General features: G+C 43.4%; 1 protein-coding gene across 2 annotated transcripts; it reads right to left on the reverse strand.

The window, feature by feature from the left end:
* Positions 1-652: 652 nt before the first annotated feature.
* Positions 653-24,534, reverse strand: DZANK1 (double zinc ribbon and ankyrin repeat domains 1). 2 transcript variants are annotated; one of them, XM_081872755.1, is made up of 17 exons: positions 24,365-24,534; positions 23,548-23,670; positions 22,070-22,223; positions 20,029-20,146; positions 17,612-17,708; positions 16,861-16,985; positions 16,325-16,438; positions 16,077-16,169; positions 14,662-14,881; positions 13,744-13,847; positions 11,711-11,785; positions 9,160-9,256; positions 7,735-7,829; positions 6,357-6,437; positions 4,887-5,014; positions 3,590-3,664; positions 653-1,545 (listed from the first exon to the last, which is right to left on the reverse strand). In XM_081872755.1, the coding sequence occupies exons 2-17, from the start codon at positions 23,654-23,656 to the stop codon at positions 1,389-1,391; spliced, it is 1,842 nt and encodes a 613-aa protein (XP_081728881.1). In that variant the 5' UTR covers positions 23,657-23,670; positions 24,365-24,534; the 3' UTR covers positions 653-1,388. The 2 variants fall into 2 exon arrangements, with proteins under 2 accessions (XP_081728881.1, XP_081728880.1); XM_081872754.1 differs by having other exon boundaries at positions 4,887-5,010; positions 6,353-6,437; positions 24,365-24,533.
* Positions 24,535-24,613: the final 79 nt, after the last annotated feature.

The following is a 24,613-nucleotide window of genomic DNA, read 5'->3' on the forward strand; positions in this document are numbered from 1 at the left end:
TCTGTGGTCTTTACTGAGATTAGTATATATATATATATTTACTACAATAGTGTCTGTTTGGCCAGGACAGAAAAACAGAAACTCCTTCCTTTTTTGGCAAGAATGGAATTCATTGTCCTGTTCTTTATGAATAACTCTTTTGACAAACCAGTTGATGATTCCCAACGAGTTCTCATACTGAATGAAGATACAAATGTTCAAACTATTCTTTGCAGAAAGCAATAAAATGTTTGATTCAATCTCTCTAGACATGACATTTATTAGGTGGAAAAATCTAACCCAGGCTTCCTCAACCTCGGCCCTCCAGATGTTTTTGGCCTACAACTCCCATGATCCTTAGCTAGCAGCACCAGTGGTCAGGGATGATGGGAATTGTAGTCTCAAAACATCTGGAGGGCCAAGATTGAGGAAGTCTGATCTAACCTGTCAAAATTCAGATTGGCTATATACATAATAAAAAGGCTGTGTGCAAATTCTTAGGGACTCGCATAATGCCATGAAATTTATAGGATCCCTAATGTAGTTATTCAACACTAATAGTGTTATGAGGTGTGCAGTTAGCACATGTGGCCCTGTCACCCCTTTTGAGGATATTTTGGCAATGAGACCTGAAGGTGCTCTACACTTTAACACTCCAAGGGTTAACAAAGAGAACCAAGAGAAATCAAATGCAATTTTATTGTATCCAAAAGAGAATTAGCATACATGCTACAGATGCTAAATGTTGCAGGTATGCATCCAATTATTATTTATATAGTCCATTATCAAGGATTTGTCTAGTACAGTGTTAATTCTCATTTGCATTTCCTCCTGGAAGTAAGTAGGTTAGGCCTGCCTTTGGCCCTTCACATCTGCAGTCATCCGTAAGCGTGATGATGTTCAGGTGAGCAAGGCATGCTGGCATTCAATATGTTCAAGGTGACCTCAGTCTGACGTCATGGTTAGTTGGTTTAATGCTACTTAGGGATTTTGTCTATCGTGCAGGTGTTTAATTAGAACTTTATTTTTCCAAAGGCAAGGCAAAATGACTTGCAGCCCCCTGCCCCCTGCACATTAATACATTAAAAGCAATTGGGGGGGGGGATACATTAAAAGCATCCTGCCCGATTCTAAAAGGCCACAGATAGTTACACAAGACCAAAGGCCTGCTTATAGAGGAAAGGTTTTGCCTGGTGCCTAAATATATGCAATGAAGGAACCAGGTGAGTCTCCCTGGGGAGAGCATTCCACAAACGAAGCTGCCATAGAAAAGGCCCATTCTAATGTTGCCACCCTCTGGACCTCTTGTGGAGGGGGCACATAAGGAAGGGATGCAGATGATTATCGCAGGGTCCAGGTCGGTTCATATGGCGAGAGGTGTCATATGGCGGTATTGCAGCCCTGAGCCATTAGGTGGACTCCGCCTGTGTTGTGGAAGTTTTGTCTAACATCCTCTTTCCTAGCTTTCTAGCAAACAACGAAACTATTTTGTCAATGCCACTCTTCAGTGCCAAATCACAGGCTGATAGCCCTCTGGAATTCTTCTTCTTAATGTCTGCATTACATCTGTGGGAAAAAAGACCTTTTATTAGTGATACCTCTACCCAATGCAACTGCCTCTCTCTGGCTGGCCGGAAGGAGGGCTTAGGTTGTTGTGCCAGGAAAATGAAGTCACGATTCTTGTTTCAAACAGTGCCAATAGCTCTTACTTCTGTCAGCAGTTATAACAAAACTACACAAAAATGTGTTAATACTAGGGTTGCTCCCAGGCAACAAAATTAACTTTGGAGCCTCATTTGCTGTTTCAGAAAACAACATGCCTTGGTGTGAAGCGAGGCCCATTGGAGGCCCATTGATTCGACTCATGGTCCATGGCAGAGTCCTCTTCAGGAAAAATGAGGGTTTGTTCCCTCCCACTTCTCGCCATTGGGAAGTCAAAACTAGTTATACTTCTTTTTACAACAGGCAGTTTCCCCCATCCTGGAGTAAACAATGCCTACCAAATTACAGTGAAATAAGGGGTTTTGTGGGTGTGGGTTGGCGTGATTGTGCTGGACAGCTTTTAAAGTTTAATTTAAAAAAACAAAGTAAAAGCGTCTTTTTATTTTTAGGAAGAATTTCATTAAATCTGCAGGTATCATAGACCAGGGGTCAGCAAACTTTTTCAGCAGGGGGCCGGTCCACTGTCCCTCAGACCTTGTGGGGGGGTTGGACTGTATTTTGAAAAACAATAATATTGAACAAATTCCTATGTCCCACAAATAACCCAGAGATGCATTTTAAATAAAATCACACATTTTACTCATGTAAAAAACACACTGATTCCTGGACTGTCCGTGGGCCAGATTTAGAAGGCGATTGGGTCGCATCTGGCCCCTGGGCCTTAGTTTGCCTACCCATGTCATAGACCCATCCCAAGAGATGAATCCTGCCAAATTTCAGAAGGATAACTGCAATGCTTTCCCCACACAGGCAACCTTTAGAGTTGGGGGGTAGGGTAGGTAACAAAAGGGTAAAAATAATATTCACTAGTATTTTGAGTGCAATTGGTCTAAAAACAACATACATTAAAGTGGTGCCCATAGCTTGCATGCTTCCAAATTTCAGACAAATTGGCCCAGCACTTGCGTTCTAGGTGCCTTTAAATAGGGAGGTGGGATAGGGAGAAAAAACTTAAAGGGATTAGTTTCCTACCAGTAGTTTTGTTTGTGGGCATTGTTTGTGGGTGGTACTGGACACAGAGCAGCAAGATTTGAGGGGCAGCTGGTCTGGGTGTTGGAAACTTTCATTTCCTGGACCATACTTCCTCCTGTCCAGTCATCTGCCCAAACTGATGCAGAGAGTGAGTGGGGGCTTCTCTTTTCCTCTTTCATGCCTGACATCTCTGCCTCTGCCTCTTACCTAAGCAAGAGGAACTACTACCGTATGTGCAGGTGTAGAAGAAGAGTTTGGATTCGATATCCCACTTTATCACTACCCTAAGGAGTCTCAAAGCGGCTAACAATCTCCTTTCCCTTCCTCCCCCACAACAAACACTGTGAGGTGAGTGAGGCTGAGAGACTTCAGAGAAGTGTGACTAGCCCAAGATCACCCAGCAGCTGCATGTGGAGGAGCGGGGAAGCGAACCCGGTTCACCAGATTACGAGTCCACTGCTCTTAACCACTACACCACACTGGCTCTTTAAAGGTGCACTTTAAGGCTGCTCTTGGCATAGTCTCTGGAACTTTTCTCTGCTCAGCTTCTCCTTGCAATGCAGACAGATGGCACAGCTGGGATCCACCGCCAACGCAGGGGGTCCCAGACTGCTGTGCCACCCAATCCCACTACTGCTACCATTGTCAGAGAAGATGTAAACCTGCAGCTGTAGCGCATCACAATAACCTGGCCTCAGTGTGGGTGGACTGTGGACAACCAGTTAAAATTTCTTTTATAATGATGCATCTGTTAGAAGAACGGGGCTGAGTTACTAGAACTAACGTTGCAGGGGGAACTAACATTGCAGGGTCCCTTAATCGAATGATACTATGTCGACTCTCTACTTATCCTGAGAAGAAGTAGGTTTGGATGCACTCAGCACCCCCTTTTAAGCCAAGGTTTTTCCATACTTACCCTAGCAATGCATCCACGCATTCCCATCCTTCCAATCCAAGCAAGACTGCTTCATGTAGAGCTGTATTGTTAAGCCTGTGTAAAAGTAGAGCGAGGAAAGGGGACAAGGCGTAAGAAACCTAGGCTGCCAACTGTAAGGTAAGAATAATGAGGCTGGCTTGCTTACAGCCATCACAAATCACCTTTAAATCATAACATATAAAATGGGAACCTGCTTTTAATTTAGTATAGGCACTTATTATTATTTATTAGTTAAATTTGTATACTTCATCTGAGTTCACAACATAATAGGTAAAGGTACAGTGGTGCCTCGCAAGACGAAAAGAATCCGTTCCGCGAGTCTCTTCGTCTAGCGGTTTTTTTGTCTTGCGAAGCAAGCCCATTAGCGGCTTAGCGGATTAGCGCTATTAGCGGCTTAGAAAAAGGGGGAAAAAGGGGGGGAAGTCGAAAAAACTCGCAAGACATTTTTGTCTTGCGAAGCAAGCCCATAGGGAAATTCGTCTTGCGAAGCACCTCCAAAACGGAAAACCCTTTCGTCTAGCGGGCTTTTCGCCTTGCGAGGCATTCGTCTTGCGGGGCACCACTGTACCCCTGCCCGTACGGGCCAGTCGTGTCCGACTCTAGGGTTGTGCGCCCATCTCACTTAAGAGGCCGGGGGCCAGCGCTGTCCGGAGACACTTCCGGGTCACAACATAATAGGAATGTATAAACAGACAAAATAAGAACAAAAACAAACCAATATGCAATATGACCATACCAGAGAAGTTCATTTCCCCCTGGTCAGATGGCTTGGAACTGACATTTTGATCGTTCCATGTCCCATCTGCAGCATTCAGTGTGATTGTGCAGCTTCCATACAAAATACACATTTCCACGTGAGATTAAATGTTTAAAAAGGGGTGGGGGAGGACAACTGTGCACTGGGAGAACAGCTGCATATTGGCATGGCATATTTCAAACAACCTGTTGACTGCTTCAGGCAGCAGTGCAAGCCGTGTGAACTATATAGGTATGTAAAAAATGCCATTTACCGTAGATTTCCCTCTAGTATTCAGAGTTACTTCACCAAACCTTTATTAGGTATTACAAATATAGGCCATCATAAAACATCCATATATAAAATTTTAAAATATATACAAATAAACAGCCATGTAAAAATATGTAACAACAAGGATTGTCATTGGAGTTTCTTCCTGCTAAAAAGTATTCAGAGTTCATTCTGTATGTTAACAGCTTCCATTTCCAAATAAGCATAACCAATCAGACCAGTTAATCAGAATGCAGAAGGCTGACGTACAGTCTTGACTGATGGTCCACGTTGGCACCTTTCTGAATGAGAATGGGAATAACTTCATGATGCCTGTTCAGCACAGCCAGTGTTAAAGCAGGTTGGTCCTTGCTGTTGGTGCAGTTGGGGTCAGCTCCCTGGAGTGTGTGGGAAAAGTAGAGAATCAAACATACCTCCCTTCCTTCCCTCTTTTAAGGTACAGTGGTACCTCGGGTTAAGTACTTAATTCGTTCCGGAGGTCGGTTCTTAACCTGAAACTGTTCTTAACCTGAAGACCACTTTAGTTAATGGGACCTCCTGCTGCCACCTCGCCGTCGGAGCACGATTTCTGTTCTCATTCTGAAGCAAAGTTCTTAACCTGAAGCACTATTTCTGGGTTAGCAGAGTCTGTAACCTGAAGCGTCTGTAACCCGAGGTACCACTGTATTGCACATTACACATTGTTCAAATGGTATTGATCTGGTTAATGTTAAGATCTGGTTAATGTTAAGTAAAATTACAACTGTTAGAATATATATACTAGGGTTGCCATATTTTAAAAAGTGATTTTAAAATAATTGTTGAGCTTTTCTTTTTTCTTCTTCTACGCTTCCAACAGGGATTTGTTTCCTGCTTGGCAGGGGGTTGGACTCGATGGCCCTTGTGGTCTCTTCCAACTCTATGATTCTATGATTCTATGATTTCCAGACATTTAAGCAATTTCTGCCCAGACACTGTTTTTGATGGCTGAATCCTGGCAATGTGGTTCACATATCCACACATGTTTACTAAACTGGAGGAAAAGAGGATTGTGCATAATAAGTGGTGGCTATAAAAGCAGGACTTGCTGACGATTCACATGCAGGAAGCGGGGAGAGGAACAAGGCCTAGCTCACCAGGTCTCATCCCACATCCCCTTTACCACATGCAAATACTGTAACTTGTCTGAACTGTTTGACTAACATATGCCAGGGAAACTTGTACCTATAGAGGAAGAACTCTAAGTGGATCAGATCACCTATTCAATCTTATACCTGCTAAGTGAGTAGCATAAAGAACTATGTATCAACAATTTAGGTACCTTTATGGTATACATCTACAGTGGTGCCTTGCAAGACGAAAAGAATCCGTTCCATTGACGGCTTAGTGGATTAGAGTTATTAGCGCTATTAGCGGCTTTTAGCGGCTTATCAGCTTAGCAGATAAGCAGATAAGCGGCTTAGCGGCTTAGAAAAAGGGGGGGGGGGGGGAAAAAAACCCCGCAGGAACTCGCAAGACATTTTCGTCTTGCGAAGCAAGCCCATAGGAAATTCATTTTGCGAAGCGCCTCCAAAATGGAAAACCCTTTTGTCTAGCGGGTTTTCCGTCTTGCGAGGCATTCGTCTTGCAGGGCACCACTGTATTGGATAGTTTGATTTTCTTTTGGGGAAATATTATTTTAAAAAGGAAACAAATGTAGTTAAACAGAATGCTTCAGAAAGCCGCACTACTGAAACTTGCCTCGTCAATCAGTTGTTCTACTACGAAAGGTCGCCCTTGGCCTTTTGGACCCACTTCCTTCAGCAACTGCCTAGATTCAGTCTAGAAAAATGCAGAAACAAAACAGCTAATATAGGATGGAGGTGCCTGCCTATACCACCACCCTGAGCTACGGGCAGAAATGCTCTATTTCAAAGAATACCACACTGAACAAACAAAGGCTGAGTGCCTGTGAAAGCAACATGCCACGGATGGGTCGTGGGCATGGCTGGTGCATGCCACACCCTAAGCTCCATCAGTTACTCCATCCCTGAGGGCACAAAGTCTCATCTTGCCAAAGGCCAATATAAGTAATTGTCCTCCCACAGAGATCAATGGAAAAAAACTGCTCCCCACCTGTCAGACCAACCACTAAATAAGCGAGCTCAGGGTGTAGTCACAGCACCCCCCCCATCAGTATATAAACCCTCTTCAAGGTGATCTCAACCCCAAGTCAGGTGACAGGGCATGCAGAATGGAGCTACACATTGACTGATTGCTGGTGAACTCAGTTCTGAATAATAGACGTCAGGATGGGTTTGTGGTGCCAGAATTGTGACATAAGTCAACCACACAATCATCCCCTGGAACTCCTTTCAGTCAAGAGGAAAACGATGAGCTCACTGGAGCTTTGCTCCTAACAGAGAGGCGAGACATCCCACTGAAAATCACCATTTGCTACATATTGGAGAGCCATCAGCCCCAGTTTCAGAACAGATTTGTTTCGCTTTGGAAGGCAGCTTTCCCCAGAGCCATGGTGACAAGAGTGTGCATATGACCTTGAGGGAAGCCCTGTTCAGAAGGAACATCTGCAGGCACGCAACAACTCTGAGGAAAAGGGCCAAGGCACATGGTACTCTTGCTCAGAGACTCCAGTGACCATACTTGACCTCTAAGTCAAGTATGCAAATTCCCAGGATTTGTATAAACAGTTCCATTTTCATGGACAAAAGTGAGATTGGAAATGAGTGCACGACAGGCCAGCTGATGACTCAATTGTGACAGGATGGAAGCGTGACCCAATAGCTCTTGTCCAATATTTCCACCACCCACCCACTTTGGTGCCAAGGCCAGGAATATACTGCATGGCCTTAACCAGGCATTCACCTGCTGCCTGCTCTGCATGTTCTCCCTGTGGGATTGCTCTGGCTACCAAGACAAAAATGGAAATGCCCTGCTCAGAGCAGAAGTAGGAGGAAGGGAAAATGCAATGGAAGTAATAATACTTGCTGTGCTTTCCCCACCTGAAATAATACTTTCCAGAAAAGATTCATTTTTAAAACCAGCTTGGTATTAAAACTGCTTATGTTGCAGCATCCTTACAGAGGTGTTAACTGCCATGCTAAGAGCAGATACATACAGTGAGCTTGTCTTCTTTTTCTAGACATGTCCCTGTTTTCATCATCCTTTTGACTTTCCCGCTGGGGCTTGGCACTCTTTGACTCTCTTCTCGGGCTAAAATAGAGAAAGCTACAATGATATTCAAGTGATGTATAGCAAAATAACATAGGAGCCCCACATAACAGCAGCATGAGCTATTAACTAAAGTTTTTTGTTTATTGCAATATTCTTAACAAATCCTGCAGTCTTCTCCCCCAAGAATATGTCCCACTATTTCCACTGAGATGCCTGGTACGTTTTTCTTCTTTTTAAAGATATATGGCTTTCTGACTTTGCTGCTGATCAAATTCTCTTTTTCAGGTCAGTGAATACCTGAAGCGCTTGATGGAAGCGCCTCCCCCCCCCCCACACACACCAAGAAACCTAGGCAAGAGGTGTGTGTGCCACCTCTTTTGGCTCTCGGTCTGTAGCTCACAGCCTGAGATACAGCAGCAGGCTACATTTCCACTATCAAAGGGACCAGCATCTGAGATGGAACCAGCAGACATCAGGTGAATTACAAGGCAAAGCCCCATGGTGTCATTGTGTTGAGCTGCTATCAAAAGGCCTGGGAGAAGATGAATGTTTTTGCCTGGCACTTAAAGATATGCAACAAAGGCATTCGGCCAGCCTCCCTTGTTCCATAAGCAGGGAGACACAGCAAAAAATGCCCTTCTGCTGCCACGCTCTTGACATGCCTTGAGACTCATCTGCTGTAATAACGGAGTCAAGGTCCCGGTGGATGCAAGCGATTTTGTCCTCAAAATGCTTTGCAAACAAGTCACAGTGAGCTACCATTGGTTCTACCACCTCCTTTGGGCCAGACTCACACTACCTGGAAAAGCTCTGTTGGAGAGCACAACAAGGATGCAATGAAGGCAGCCAAGTAAGCCACCTTTGCTGCCTTCTCTGCCACCAGGTAGGCTCCAGGATGAGCCCTCACAAGTGTTTGATTGCATTCAACTGGAGTTTTTCTCCACTTGCGTTTGAGCTGTATCCCAGCGTCTTTCCTCACCCTGAGCTCTGGAGTATATCGGGAAGTCAAATCGGCTCCACAAAGCAGGAGAGGGCACTCAGAGGAGATTGTGTCAATGGCCATTTGGGTGCTCCAGAGGTTGGTGAGGGCTTCGGCAGGAGCGCCAGTCATATTAGCTGGAAAAGCCCCCAGAGCCATCTGGAAACCCATCTGAGAATGGACCATCCTCATAGATCCCTATATTGCAGAGTGGAAAGGTACTGAAAGCAGTGAAGGGTCCTTGGGAATACCATGCACTTGGGATCTACTTTAAGGTTTAATTTTCAGATGTGTTAAGTGGTACATACTTTTCTGGGTACAAGTCACTGTTTGAAAATGTACAAAACAAGGATAGCATTCCTTTGAACCAAATCACACTAGAATGCTCACCCAGACTGGCTTGACTTTCATATAATCCAGCTCTTCCTGTTTTGCTGGGGCTCAGTTCGTGATAGCCAAATGCCAGTGGTTTATTGGTCAAAATATCCTGGACAAGGATAAACAGTATATTAAATGACAACCTTTGCCATACCAACATAAGCTATAATTCAGCACAGTGGTTGTAAACTGTACAGTGGTGCCTTGCAAGACGAAAAGAATCCGTTCCGCGAGTCTCTTCGTCTAGCGGTTTTTTCGTCTTGCGAAGCAAGCCCATTGACGGCTTAGCGGCTTAGCGCTATTAGCGGTTTAGCGGCTTATCGGCTTAGAAAAAGGGGGGAAGGAAAACAACAACAACGCAGGAACTCGCAAGACATTTTCGTCTTGCAAAGCAAGCCCATAGGAAATTCGTTTTGCGAAGCGCCTCCAAAACGGAAAACTCTTTCGTCTAGCGAGTTTTCCGTCTTGCGAGGCATTCGTCTTGCGGGGCACCACTGTATTGCAAATGTTCTTGATGAGAAGATCTGTTATGGCAGTGAAGCTTCTCTCAAAGACGATCTGCATGCCACTGCTTATCCTTCCCTATGATGTGTAGCTGCAGCAGGTGTTGGGAATAATCTTAGGTGCAATTTGCATGTTGCATAAAAATTTAAATAACAGTTTAAAGACAAACAATGGTTTAATTAGAATGAGCACCATGCTGGTGCACCAAGCTCAATGTTCTGCAACACTCCTCAACAGTCTTGGCTTGTTGAGTTATCCAACCTGGGCTCATGGTTTGTTTCCTTTGAACAAACCAAAAGTGGTAAGCAAGATCAAATCTTGGTTACAACTCATGGTGTGTAAGGAAGAAAACAGAATACAAGCCCACTCATGGCTATGAGGAAACAAACCATGAGCCTAGGTTCAGACTAAATGACAAACCAGTCTCTGGTTTGTTTTATTCACAGCGCAGGGGCAAGGGAAGAATGAACAAACTTTTGAGGAGCATCCACAAGTACAACACCTGTTCGTATTAATCTGTGTGGACTAATCCTTAATCAAACTCTCAATTCAAGCATGACAACAATCAATGTATGGGTTGTTACTGGAAGCTATAAAAATAAAAAGAACCCTTGGAAGTAGATAAAACAAGTTATATGAACAGCAGTAGAATGCCTAAGACCACAAAACAACAGTGATATAGATTAGATGTTCTATTTTAAGTGAAAAAGACCAAGGAATAAAAAAGGACCAATGTCCAGATGGGATAAGTGGAGAATTCTTCCAGGAATTTAATGGATTAATGGCACTTAGATTGACCAAAAAAAAATCAGTCAAGTAATAGTAATGCAGAGTGCCTAATGTTGGGGAAAGTGCATATAGTGATCGTACGGTAATCTGGGAACAATCCTGAAAAGCACGAACCATTATAGACCTATCCCACTCCTGGATACAGACTATGATTTTGGTGGATAGATATATATGTGTGTGTGTTCAAAAATGTTATGGTTTTCAAAATTTATAGACAAACAAACATAAATCCTAACTGTAATTATTCCACTCTTATTAACATTGTTAGGTGACTTCCTCGAATCCCCCTGGCTGAGTTTCAATGTATATCCTTGTGACAGTTTTCTAAAACAAATTTCTCATAAAATTTACTTAGTCAATTAACATCTTTCTTTCTTTTCATTCTAACTTTAAACATATTATTCTATAACATCACATATTTAAATCCTAAGCCAATCTGGCATTTGCAAGTGTTTCTATTTAAATTATCTTAATATATTTAGCTAAATAGTCTTTGAATTTCATCCATTCCTCCTGATATGCCTCCTCCTTCTGGTCGCGGACTCTTCTTTGGTGGCAATATAAGCAGGAAGGATAAAGTGCTATTTTGGAAGAATATATAAAGGAAGATCAGATGGGCAATATATTAGAAAGCATATTTGTTAGGAGAATCTGCTTACCTAGACTGTATTAAGAATGTGCCAAGAATGTGCCAAGAATGTTTGTGTAGGAAAAACTCAGCCTCAGATTAGATAGAAAGTAGACCCTGATCCTCCAGAGCCAGTCATCTGATAATACAGGCATGCTTTTTCTCTGAAAATGTGACCTCATTTATGCACATGTGTAAAGCTAATGCAAGGGAATAAGCTTGTCTAATGCAGTGTTTCCCAACCTTGGGCCTCCAGCTGTTTTTGAACTACAATTCCCATCATCCCTGACCACTGGTCTTGCTAGCTAGGGATGATGGGAGTTGTAGGCCAAAAACATCTGGAGGCCCAAGGTTGGGAAACACTGGTCTAATGTATAGTTACAAAAAAGGTGGAGGATAGATAGATAGATAAAAACCACCTCTGGAGGGTCACCCCTAATGTAAAATGCTCTAAGGCAGCTGCACCCCGATTCCCCAGTGTTGAAGACAGATTTCCCTAAAGGTAGATATTTGGAATACCACTGGTTTAAAAGAACTGCAATGAGCCTTGATTAGCCCAGTTGCGATTTACTGACTCCTGACTACCAATGATTCTCATTATAGCACCTTCCCATCTCTATCAGCTTTGATTTCCACACTGACCTTATTTATAGCAAGTGCATAATTTATCTGGAGACTGACTTGATAGCTGTCCTTGTGGACTGTAGCAGAAATAAGCTATAGAAGGAAAAATGTGATTAAGTTTTTTCTTCTTCTTTTAAAAAGAAAAATAGCTATGATCCTTACACAAACACACACACACACAGACATATATTATTTACCAAAAAGATTTTTCAAATCAGTGTACAATACAGCTAGGTTATATATAAAACCAGTTAAAATCTTAGTTGAAAAGAAAAGCAGAATAGCAGTAAGAAAAATAAATCAGCAGTACAAAGCATTTTGAGATGAGCCTTGACCAGTTGGCAAGAAGATACCAAGGAGGGGACCCAAACACCACCTGCAGAAAGTATTCCACAATGTCAGAGCTGTAATGGAAAAGGCTCTGCTTCTTGCAGAGGCTACTGTGGTCTCAACACAAGATGGAATCTGAAGGGCTCTACTTCTAGTTCTTTTTAACGTGGAGGTTCAAATGGTTGACAGGCAGGGAAGGAAAGGGTACTTCAAAGAACTTATCAGGAGCTGGTCATTTTTGGTTTGGAAGGTCAAAACCAGCACCTTGTATTGGGTGCAGAAACTGGCTGCCAAAAATAGGTGATATATGATGATGCTGACTCAAGCCCACCAAGAGGCAAGCAGGTTCCTGAACTATTTTAAAATACAGCTCCAAGTGGAGTGCACTGCAGTAATATCCTCTGGTTAAACCAAGGTATTTAGGGTCTATCTTTCAGTAGCAGTGCAGTTGTTGAATCAGCCAAACCTAAAACCAAGGCAGCCAGGAGCAACACCAGGCTCAGTAGTACGCTCTAATGGCAAACCCAACCCTCACAGGAGAATGCAGAGTGTGATCCCATCCAAAAGAGGCATGACCCCAGCCAAGTGGACCACTGAGACCCCATTACCATCAACCCTTTTATCATTAACTCTTACAACTGGCTTGATTATTAACCTTCTCCATCTCAGTGTCTCCCTGATCATTTTGATCAGGGAGATGACAGCATGCTCCCAATACTAACATACTCTTGGAGCCCAGTATTCTCACCCACAATGATTCTGTGGATGAGTCTGCCTCTTTGGGGATTTCTAGCTTGCTGGACTCATTGCTCTCTTTGGCACACGGAGACACCACCTCCTTCCCATGAAGCTGATACCCAGAGACAAAGCTGTGCCCCACTGGTTCTTCCCATTCCATCAGGTTTCCATTATGTCCCATCTAGGCTTGGAGGCTTCTAGCATTAGTGTATAAACATTTGTAAACCGTCTCTCTCTTCAAGCATCTTTTGCACCTCCAGAGTTTGGCCTCTCTTCAGTCTGATTAAAAGAATGATAATGCAGACTGCTTGAGTCAGCAAGAGACTTAAAACTGGCCAGCTAATTTATAAAACCGAAGACTCATGGAATTTATAAATCTATGAAAAAGCAAAAGAAAATACAGTGGTGCCTCGCAAGACGAAATTAATCCGTTCGGCTCTTCGTATAGCGGTTTTTTCGTCTTGCGAAGCAAGCCCATTGACAGCTTAGCGGATTAGCACTATTAGCGGTTTAGCGGCTTTTAGCGGATCAGCTGATAAGCGGCTTAGCAAAAGGGGGAAAAAGGGGGGGAAAACCCGCAGGAACTCGCAAGACATTTCATCTTGCGAAGCAAGCCCATAGGGAAATTCGTTTTGCGAAGCGCCTCCAAAACGGAAAACCCTTTCGTCTAGCGGGTTTTCCGTCTTGCGAGGCGTTCGTCTTGCGGGGCACCACTGTATTACCAGAGAAAAGGATATCCATCGTAACATCGACCTCCTCATTCTCACTGAGAAAGTGATATAAAACAAATCCAGACACTGACTTCTCTCACCAGTTGCATGGAAAAAAGGACTGTCTCCCTTCTTCTCAGCAAGCCTCTATTTTTTTTTTAAAAAGCCAAGAGTCATCTCACCTCTTGCCTTAAATCACTACCCTAATTCCCTTTATGCATCAGCATCACAGGAGAAAGATTAGAGCCATAAAAGGTCCCTTCTTTCTCTTACCTTCCCCATTTGAGGTTCTCCAATCAAAGTCCTGAACTCCAGATTGTTTTGCGTGTAGCTTCTGAGGTGTGCACAAACATGATCTAGTTGCTTCCTCCAGTAACCTGAATGAAGGAAAATAGACTGAACATATCACTGGTGTTACAGAGTAGCTCAAGAAAGAGGGACCTTCTACACTGGTGGCTCTTGCAGGTGATTTCTACAACATGTCATAAACACAACAGTGGTGGATCCACATTGGACCACCCACAAATCATTTCATTTTATTAGTTGTTCTGCGATGCTTCCCCAATGCTATTACACTATTGCTTGGGTGGGTGGGCAACAAAAATGAGACAAAGAAACAACAATATTTCAGCAGGAAGGCATGCACTGATTGGAAATGAAGCCGTATGACTGCCCTGAAACTTTTGCAGGCACAAACAGTATTGAAAGTGGGACTGCATATAACGGCCCTGATGAGAGGGGAATCCTGTCTCCATTTTCCAGGAACTTATTGGGCCAGATCTCCCCTCTCTCCCTACTTCCCCTAAGCAGCCAGATTGAAAACCTTGTTATTTATTTTATGTTTAAACATTTATTTTCCCTTCATTAAAAATATTTTCTCCAAGGTGGGTAACAAATCACCTTTAAAAATAAATAAATTGTGAATCCCCCAGACGGTATGGTTAATTGGGCAGTACTGTATACGATAATTAAAATCCCCCAATCAAAATCAATCACATATCAAAAATACAGCAGAACATACCAGCATCAAAATCTAAGAACCTGCATAAAAAACTGAACCTACTACAAAAGGATAGCTGAAAGTTGCTGTAAGCACAATGACTCAAGTTCTTCATCTGCAAAGGAGTCTAGGAATAGGAGAAACCCAAGGGCTGTTTTATGAAGAATTCATTCTAAATAGCATCTTTTTACCTCTTCCAGGACTGATGGCTGTGAGCAGAGGTTTGTGATAATTTGTCTCATTCGATTTTTCCTTTTGAGAAAGGAGCTCACTTTCTTTCTTCTCTAGAAATTTGATGGATGGATAGTACAAGCCAATGGTTTGAGTTCCTTGCTCTTTTTTCTCTAGTAAATTAGGTATTGATGGTGGCAATGAAATGACTGATTGCTGCCTGGTCTGTAAGCTGTTGCTCTGTTAAAGATAGGTTGTATTATAGGTAAAAAGGCTGTCACAGCTTATCAGATACACACATAAAATCCCACCAATATATTTTCCCTAAATGAATTAAAATGTTTTCTGAAGGAACTCTGACATTCTCTATCTGATCCAGTGGTCTGAACATACATTTACACTCATTTGGAGGGTTCAAAATGCAGGAGTGCCTCCTGCAGATACTGTCTCATCAGTATTGTAGTCTAAATAGATGTGCATCATAAATGGCTTATATTTGTTCATTGTTATTTATTTTAGTTATAGGCTATAACAAAGTGCAATATACTGGCTTATTTTAAAGTAGACTCATTTTCATTTTCAGCCTAAGGCACATAGAAAATTCCTCTTCAGTCTTTATTACATGCTGGTCCCACTATTGGAACACTCATTCTCTGAAAACTTAGTTACCTGAATCCAAAAAAGAATACAGTGGTGCCCCGCAAGACGAATGCCTCACAAGACAAAAAACCCGCTAGACGAAAGGGTTTTCCGTTTTTTGAGGCGCTTCGCGAGAAGAATTTCTCTATGGGCTTGCTTCGCAAGACAAAAACGTCTTGCGAGTCTTGCGATTTTTTTCGCTCCCCCCCCTTTTCTAAGCCGCTAATAGCCGCTTTGCCGCTAATAGCGCTAATCCGCTAAGCCGCTAATAGGGTTGCTTCGCAAGACGAAAAAACCGCAAGACAAAGAGACTCGCGGAACGGATTCTTTTCGTCTTGCGAGGCACCACTGTATCCAAACCTTGCTACACAAGTGGCTGATTTAGATAGCTGAACAGCCAGAGTTTGCCCGCTTTCTTACTTGTTTGGATTTTGCTGGTCAACAGCAGCCATTTCAGGCAGAAAGCCTCACTGAACCCAGGAGAACTTAGATATGTATAGGATTGTGCAATTGTCTGCATGACTTCCCTTGAGCCACTGATAAGGGATACAATGCACTAGAAAGCGATTTGTAGGCACCCAAATGAAATGCAGTTCTGTGTACTAGCAGTCTTATTTATGCAGCAGACCTGGTTTTGATACTAAGGCTTTCATTTTATTATGCAAACTATACAGCAAGTAATCTGTAAAATATTTAACGACATCTCACTTGAACCAGAGGACTGAGAAACTTGTCAAGTGGTCCTGGGCCTCTCAGATTGCTTGTGTGTGATTATTTTGTGCGGAAATTTCCTTACCATTTGCGCTTCTGGAAATTGGATCCCACAGACCACACACTGCGTAATGCAAATTGGATTTCCTGCTCCGCACACACAGTAGACTACTTTGCCCTTTGGATTACAGAACAAGCACATTTCAGTAAATGTAAGTGTCAAGCAATGTAGGAATACATCAGGTATTATGTTCTCACTGCTACAGCAGGACCCCCCCCCAAGAAACTGTTTCTATACAGAAATCTTTTATTTTTACATCCACTCTGAGCTACCTTTTGGCGGATGCTGCCTTGTTCTTGCAGCCGTGGAGTCATCAGAGCTTCACATACGATACATGTTGGTGAGTTCCTGGGCACCATAGTCTGGCATTTGTTGCACAAATCCATCTGTAGGAAAATAACAGACACATTTGTACCCATCTTCTTGCCAAACCAGGACAATAATCCTCAAAGCTTGAAAGGTGAGAACTGTCAAAATCCGTGGAATGAATCACAGGTTAAAAGTAAAAAAAGAAATTTCACATGCATAGCAACAGGACGAAAAAGGCAACAGCAGCCAAACATACTCAAGACTTTACTGTTTCAGCATGTCTATGAAAATACTAGGAAATTAATTCCTGGTGGAGTAGTGACAATGGAGGCAAGAACTGACACTGATGGCAATGGAAACACTGGAGACCTGGTTGGGGCAAATCTGTGTGTCCACTAAGAAAAAGTCGAGATCTGCAAATCCTTTCTAACATTACTTCTTTATACAAGCTAGTGCAAACACTTAACATGCATTTGACCCAACTAGCCACTTTCATTACCTGAGAACGAGGCATCCATGTGGCAGAATTAGACTTTTCTCCATCATTTGAGGTATTCAAGTAATTTTTCAACAGATGTGTTCCAATGATTTGTGAGGGCACAAATGATTTTTCTTTTGACAAGCCTAAAATTATGCACACATTTTATTTTATTACTTTTCAATATCGCACTTCAAAAGAATGTTAACCTTGACTAACTATGAAACGCATCTAAAGCATGTTCTGGAATGAAATAAATTAGAAAAGAGTTAAATCAATGACAAATTCACATATACCAAAATACATACATGGAAATAATAACATATAAATGCTGCCCCATAGTTTAGACTACTGTTGTAATCCCTATTTATGATAGTCTGTTCAATGGTTCAAAATTTGTACTAGGCATATAATAAAGAACTGGTCCACAGGTGTTATTCCATATGGACCACGTTTGCATGCAATACAAAACGCAGAGGAGGCGGTTGTATGCTTTGCATAAGTATGCTAATCAGTTGTATATGGTAAACTGGTAGCCTAAAGCTTACTGAACTGGAGTGATAAAGTTGCACAAAGTCAAATTTACAGCACTGCCAGTTTCACTGGTCATTTTGATACAAAATTAAAGTGGCAATATCCAAGGGAGTAACTTTGAGTACAGAAAAGAATGGGTTCAGGAAGTTATCCCTAAAGCTCATGTGCTGCCAGTTCAAATTCTTTGAACCAGTGACCTTTTTGGAGTTCTCTCAGTTTTGGATTTAACATACAGTACCTTGTAATTCCAGTGCTACATCATGCAAATGGAAATTGCTTTCAGCACTTGCTTCTTTGTTTGTTTGTTTCAAATGAGACAATTCATCTTCCATCTCCTAAGAACAAAGATTCTGATTTATAATCATATATACATATTTTGGTTTGTTGCACATGCTCTAGCCATTCTGAAAGGACTCTTATCAGCATGCCTTTGGAATAGGCCTTGTGGTAGGAATGAAGGAGGGAATTATGAATGGGGCAAGGCAGCAAGTGACAAGTTATGTCTGCATCTGTGGACACCCTAAACATTGTTGGCCTCTACTGCTATCTAGAAACAACATAATCCCTGCATCTGTTGGCATAAATTGCTACAACATCTCATGTATGGAATGAAATGTTCCACTTAATCTTTGTATTATCTAGGTACACTCTACAATCCAGAGACATTTCAGGATTCCATCCATTTTTTATTTCAGAGTCATAATTTGATTAGGGATGGAGATAAACCAGAGGCCAATACAAATGTACAGTTTACATTCAGCATGCCAGAATATTTCTTTTTTTCTTTTCTTTTCCCTTTGGAGCCTTTCATCCAGAAATTCTCTTTGGAGTCTTGTTTCCCCCTTTCTCTATGCATCTCCTGCCCTCTGCTGTTCCTGAAGCGTATGAGCTCTTAGCTGATTATCTCCCTTGGTTCCTTGCCCACTTCTCTGGTGTCCAAAAAGGGGCAATAATCCTCTCTCTTCTTATATCTCCTATTTATTTTTCTACAAATCCTTTCTCCCCCTTTCCACCTCATCTTCAACCATTAGTTGATCCCTCCATTGCAGGGGGCTGGACTACATGATCCTTGGGGCCCCTTCCATCTCTACAATTCTATGATACCCATGGCCATATGAGCCCGTTGGTGCTGACAATACTAAGCTAAATGAACCAATGATTCTTATTTAATGTAAGGCAGCTTTCTATATTCCTTTGTAGGGAGACACGGGTGGCACTGTGGACTAAACCACTGAGGCTCCTGGGTTTGCCAATTGGAAGGTCAATGGTTTGAATCACTGCAACAAGGTGAGCTCCCGTTTCTCTGTCCCAACTTCTGCAAACCAAACAGTTTGAAAGCACACCAGTAAAAGTAGATAAATAGGTACCGCTGTGGCGGGAAGGTAAATGGCGTTTCCGTGTGCTCTGGTACTCTTCAGAAAGCTGTCTGTGGACAACGCTGGCTCCCTCGGCCTGAAGCAAGATGAGCGCCACACCCCAGTCACTTTTGACTGGAATTAACCCTCCAGGGGTCCTTCACCTTTTACCTATCTTCCTTTGTACGTTATAACAGGCTTGCAAAACTCGTGAGCTGTAATGGTTCTAGGGGTTGCTCGTGCGTAAGTCGTCGCCACACCTGGCTGGGTTACCTGGGTGAACCCTTTTTGTCCGGACAGCCACCCATCCGTGGCTGCCTCAATCGCTGGCAGAATCTGTCAGTGGGCGTTTCTCGAACTTCTTCCAGCAAAGAAGTTCTTTGATGCCTAGTCTCCGCCTACTTTCCCTGCGCGGAAGTCTTTTGCGCAGGGAGGGTGTGGGCAGTGGAGGACCCGTGCTCTCCCCGCTGGTCTCCGGAGAGGAGACATGGAGCCCCCTCGCCGATTCCCCCATCTGCCCCCCTTCTCCACTGGTGCTACGCTGATTTCCTTCCCCAGCAGATGGCCTGCCTCTCTCCCTCCTGGGACGCTCTCCGGCATCCCTCTGGAGCCCTCCCTCCTCCTCTGGCTCCGATGGCAGTTCCCTGACATGAGCCCTCCAATATGAATGGAGACAACCAGGTATGCATGAATAGGGGTTGGGGGTGGAGGGAATAACTTCTGCAGATGCTCAATATCTCTCCCCTTTTTGTGACATCTCAGGCAGACGGGAAGAACATGGATTATTAAGCCACTGTTGTTCCCTAAGTTGCAGCAGGAGTGGAAGAAGCCCTGCTTGACCATGAACTTGCTCCATGAGGGTTCTGATGACTTACTTGAATAGATGCTTCCACTGCACAATCCTGAGCTACTTTGAGTTAGATCCAACTAACCCAGTGCACTAGCGGAAGCCAGTGGAAGAACTCCTGCTGGTACAATGGGGCTTTCTCTCTCTCTTCTCCCACAAATCCACTCTGGGGTGTCAGGAGAACCCCGAGAACAGCACTTGAGAGAAGGAGAGGGGAGGCTGTTCCGTTTGGCAAACAAAAATGGTCATGCTGATGGAACAACTGTGTTAGTGTGACATTGAATTCTACTTTTTGTTTCCAGTACCTTAATGTTTTCTGAAACACTCCTCATGGATCTCTCCAGCAACAAGAAGGGGAGTTTTTTAAAAAATAATATGCTGCAAGACCTTCATATTTAACAGCATTAATGATTCATAACACTTTTCAGCAGATTTAACATTTTTATAACTTGCCTGACTGATGAGATCTTCCAGGAAATTCTCATTCTCATCTTCATCAGGTACATGTACGTTGGGAGTTACATATTCTACTATAAATACTTTTGTTACAACGGTACTCTCTCTGCCGTCTCTGTAAGTTAAGAATCAAGAAACTCTACACCAGGCCTGCATAATTTGTGTCTCATATAAGGGATTTTCTTCTTTTTGCTGCCTCTGGTAAATGTATAAGAATTTGGCTTTGCGGGTCTCATGTTGTCTGCGTTCCAACACAGTAGGAAAATAATAGGTAAATAAGGATTAAATGTGTTTCAACTTTATTACTTAATTTAAAAAAAATTATATCTTGCCTTTAAGTCCTCAAAGAAACTCCTCAATGCAGCTAACAATAATCAAAGTTAAACTAAACCAAAACCAATCCATAAAATAAACAATAACACAAAATAACATCCAACGTAACAGAAACAACAGTAGAAACAACATGGAGATATACATTCTCGCATTGATGGAGGTTGGACTAGACCAGGCATCCCCAACCTTTGGCCCTCCAGATGTTTTGGAATACAATTCCCATCATCCCTGACCACTGGGCCTGTTATCTAGGGATCATGGGAGTTGTAGGCCAAAACATCTGGAGGGCCGCAGGTTGGGGATGCCTCGACTAGACGATTATCAGGGTCCCTTCCAGCTGTACAATTCTACAGTTCTGTGATTCTATGCTTCAATCTCATGAAACTTTACCTCTTTTGATCTCTATCATGGTCCTAACAGAAATCTATTTGCTGAAGCTGCTCTTTGCATTTGGCACGGTCACAAAGCCTCTGTATAATTCCACCTTGTGGATGGCACCCTCAAGTGCAACTCATGACCCCAACCTTTTCACTAGTACTTTAGTCTCTTATTCTGGAGATGGGGAAACTTACAGACTTTCTCCAGTCACTATGGGGAGGAAGAGCCAGCCCAACTTCTCCTGGTTCCCTGAATGCCCAAATCTTGGGCGTGTATTGCTGGCGCAACCTCATGGGAGATAAACATTAGAGTGACCTACAGTGACCAGTAAACCTTCAGCATCACAGTGTTGGACTAGGTCTGGGGAGACTTTGGGCCAGTCACTATCGCTCAGCCTAACCACTGGGCTGTTGTGAGGATAAAATAGAAGGCAGGAGAACCAGCTAATGGAGGGGAGACCTGGAGCAGCATGAGGCAGGAAACCTTCAGACATTTGTGCTTGGGGAAATAATTCCTTTGTCTGGATAGGGAAGAGGTGTGAGTTGGAGGAATCTTGTCTTGGGCTCTTCTTAACCAAAGAGAAAACACTATTGTATATCAGGGAGGAGTGATACCTGGTATTTGCCTATCCAGACTTCAAGCAAGGGAGTCTTTGGGCCACAAAATTTCTAAAAGGGCAGGCAGTGTTACAGTGTCAGAGAAGAACTGCTTTAAAATGTACATACAGCGGTGCCTCGCAAGACGAAAAGAATCCGTTCCGCGAGTCTCTTCGTCTAGCGGTGTTTTCGTCTTGCGAAGCAAGCCCATTAGCGGCTTAGCAGATTAGCGCTATTAGCAGCTTTTAGCGGCTTAGAAAAAGGGGGGGGAGGGGAAAAAACCTGCAGGAACTCGCAAGACATTTTCGTCTTGCGAAGCAAGCCCATAGGAAATTCATTTTGCGAAGCACCTCCAAAACGGAAAACCCTTTCGTCTAGCGGGTTTTCCGTCTTGCGAGGCATTCGTCTTGGGGGGCACCACTGTAGCAGCTTTTGAGAGGGGATTTGTGTTGAGACAGTGGAAAAGTTAAAACTTCCTTTACCCCTAGACTGCTCAGGCTTCCCCCTGGTTGCTATTTACATTTTTAAAAGTGTATACTTCAGTGGTGTTAATGCAATTATAGTCATATCTAGTTTAGCTTTAGATGATAACACAGAGTAGTTTTTCACCTATATTTGTTATATATCAAAGATGATACCAAAAAAATTAATTGCCCGTCAACACACACATACACACACACAGCAAAATCTGCCTTTGTTTAAAAGCTGGATTACATAGTGATAACACTTACTTTGTAACTGCCAGTGCCTTAATTGTTATTTTCCCATCTGGTAATGTGATTGGTCCATTATACTTAAAAGTATTATGATCTCTGTAATTAAGTTTCCTAAAGAGCTGTGGTTTACTTCCATCAATAGTATAATATATGGTGACATCAGGGGTATCTGAAAGATGAAAAAAAGGATGTTATCCTTCTCCCCTCAAACAATAATTTCTATATGAAAATATTCCTTTAAAAAACCCCACGAATTTAAATCACAAGAATAGACTTCTTGCGAGCAGATGTCTATCTCCCCCTTAAAGACATACATAAAAATGCACGCGGTATTCAGCTGCAATCTATACAGTATTTGTACAGCCTGGAAGCAAGCTTTCCCAAAGATTAGTAACTGCAAGTTGCAACCTACAACAATATTGTGATTTAGCAGCTGCACCAAATAGGATTGCCTGTGTTTTAGCTAGGTGGAAACTGGAGCCTTGTTGTGCTTTTGGAGGATTCAGAAGGGAACCCCTTTCCCAATAAAGTGCTGAAAGGCTCTAATTCAGGGCTGTCAGCACTGAACCAGAGCACTTTATGGGGTGGGCAGACACTGTTGCAGAGTAAGAAAGGGAAGAATTTTCCCTTTCCCCATTCTCTTTCTAAACTCCTGGCACACATCTGACTTCTCCAGTGCTGATACACCTGATGCCTATATATAGACACTCCCTGTCACCAGTCTAGCTGCCACATTCTGGATTAGCTGCAGTTTCTGGGTCACCTTCAAAGGTAGTCCCACATAGAGTGTGTTGCAGTAGTCCAAGCGGGAGATAACCAGATAACCAGAGCATGCACCACAGTTTGCGGGCAGATAGGGTATCAACCTGCGTACCAGATGGAGCTGGTAAACAGCTGCCCTAGACACAGAATTGACCTGCACCTCTATGGACAGCTGTGAGTCCAAAAATGACTCCCAGGCTGCACATCTGCTCCTTCAGGGGCACAGTTACCCCATTCAGGACCAGGGAGTCCCCCACATCCACCTGCCCCCCCGAAACAGTACCTCTAATCACTGTATTTATGCTGTCCCAGATAAATGCCTGTAGTGGGTTGGACAAGAGTCATCAGATGTGATTCTTACCTTTGTACACCAGGCTACATTCATTTATTCATTCATGCTCCTATGCACACCTCTCTCCATTCAGGACAAACAAGAGGAATTATCACAGTTCAAAAACATGCAACCCTCTTGCCCACAAGGGTTTGGGGCAGAGCTGGAATGAAGTGTGATCTAGGGAGAAGTGTGGCATTGGTAGCACCCTAAGGTCCATTTAGAGTGGCCTGGAGGGCTGTGTTTCATCTCTGGGCCTGAGGTTCCCCACCTCTGTTTTAAAGTGCCTTCCTTTTTACAAGATGAAATCACTTACAAAGAGAAATGGAAAGACCAGCCGTATGTGTGTTGCCCATATAAAATGAAACATATAGCATGCATTCTGAGCTTTTGCAAATACCTGATTTGATCTCTATAAGTGTATTTGTATCTATTTCATGTTTAGCTTTGCCTGGCGTTGAGAATCGTAGTGGAATAATCTGAGGCACTAAGATGGATCCAGCAGTCATTTTTTCCTCAAGGTCTATTGGAACAAAGCAAAATATTATTTTGAACACAGCAATGCAGTAAGTAACACATATGTACATCCACTCCAAGACTGAGGCTGCAATCCTATTCATACTTACCCGACAGTAAGCCCACTGTAGCCAGTGGGATTTACAGTAATTCTATCTAAATAGAAATGGTTAGGATCTCAACTGTGCATGCTATGAATTGCAGGAGGATTGCTGTAAACTTCTCCTCTTGGGATCCTTGAAAGGCTGTTTGCATGCCAGTATCCTCCAGGGAAGCTCAGTGGCACTGTCTGAGGCGCACTTGCTGAGTCAATGAGATAGGTCACCTGGATCTAGGCTCTGCAACAGGTGCTAGGAACCTTTTGGCCCTCCAGATGTTACTGAACTACAATTCCCATCACCCCCAGCAAGCATGCTTAATGGCCAGGGTTGATGGGAGTTGTAGTTCAGTAACATCTGGAGGGCCAGAGGTTCACCACACCTGCTCTAGGAATCCCTCATTCAGGGGTCTCACTTGGCCCCCTTTAGTTTCTGTCCTCAAAAATATCGCTGGAACCATTTTATGCTGTCTGAGCCTCAGAATTTGATCGTGATTATCCTGTTTTCAGTAAAAAAACCCCCACAAACCAATTTCATCATTGTTTTGTTATGTTCTGAGTGGCTTCCCTGTAGGAAACTGGGGGATATACAACCAAGCATCACCCTTCGTCCTGTATCTTTTCCGGTCCTCGTCACCGGGGAGAACCACCAGGTGCAACGGAAGAGCCCCGGAGCCACCGCCCTTCCCCCCGGCGAACGAGGCAGCCCCAGCCGCCCCTCAGGCGACACTCACCGGCGGCCTCGCTCCGGGCCCAAGGCTCGTCCGTCGCCACGGCAACCGCAGCCTCAAGTTCCCGCTAGCTCCGCCCCCGACGGGCGCCTTCTATTGACGTCGCCGACCCCGTCGCCACG

The sequence above is a fragment of the Podarcis erhardii genome (assembly GCF_964252035.2).
Source record: "Podarcis erhardii genome assembly, chromosome: 8".
In the NCBI taxonomy this organism is placed as follows: Eukaryota; Metazoa; Chordata; class Lepidosauria; order Squamata; family Lacertidae; genus Podarcis; species Podarcis erhardii.

What these genes read in the sequence shown, in the direction of transcription:
- DZANK1 (XM_081872755.1), bottom strand. Translation starts at nt 23,656, where the DNA reads ATGACTGCTGGATCCATCTTAGTGCCTCAGATTATTCCACTACGATTC. An exon ending in ACTTATAGAGATCAAATCAG is followed by an intron (nt 22,224 to 23,547) that starts GTATTTGCAAAA and finishes TTCATCTTTCAG; the next exon opens with ATACCCCTGATGTCACCATA. An exon ending in GAGAACCTCAAATGGGGAAG is followed by an intron (nt 11,786 to 13,743) that starts GTAAGAGAAAGA and finishes TTCCTTCTATAG; the next exon opens with CTTATTTCTGCTACAGTCCA.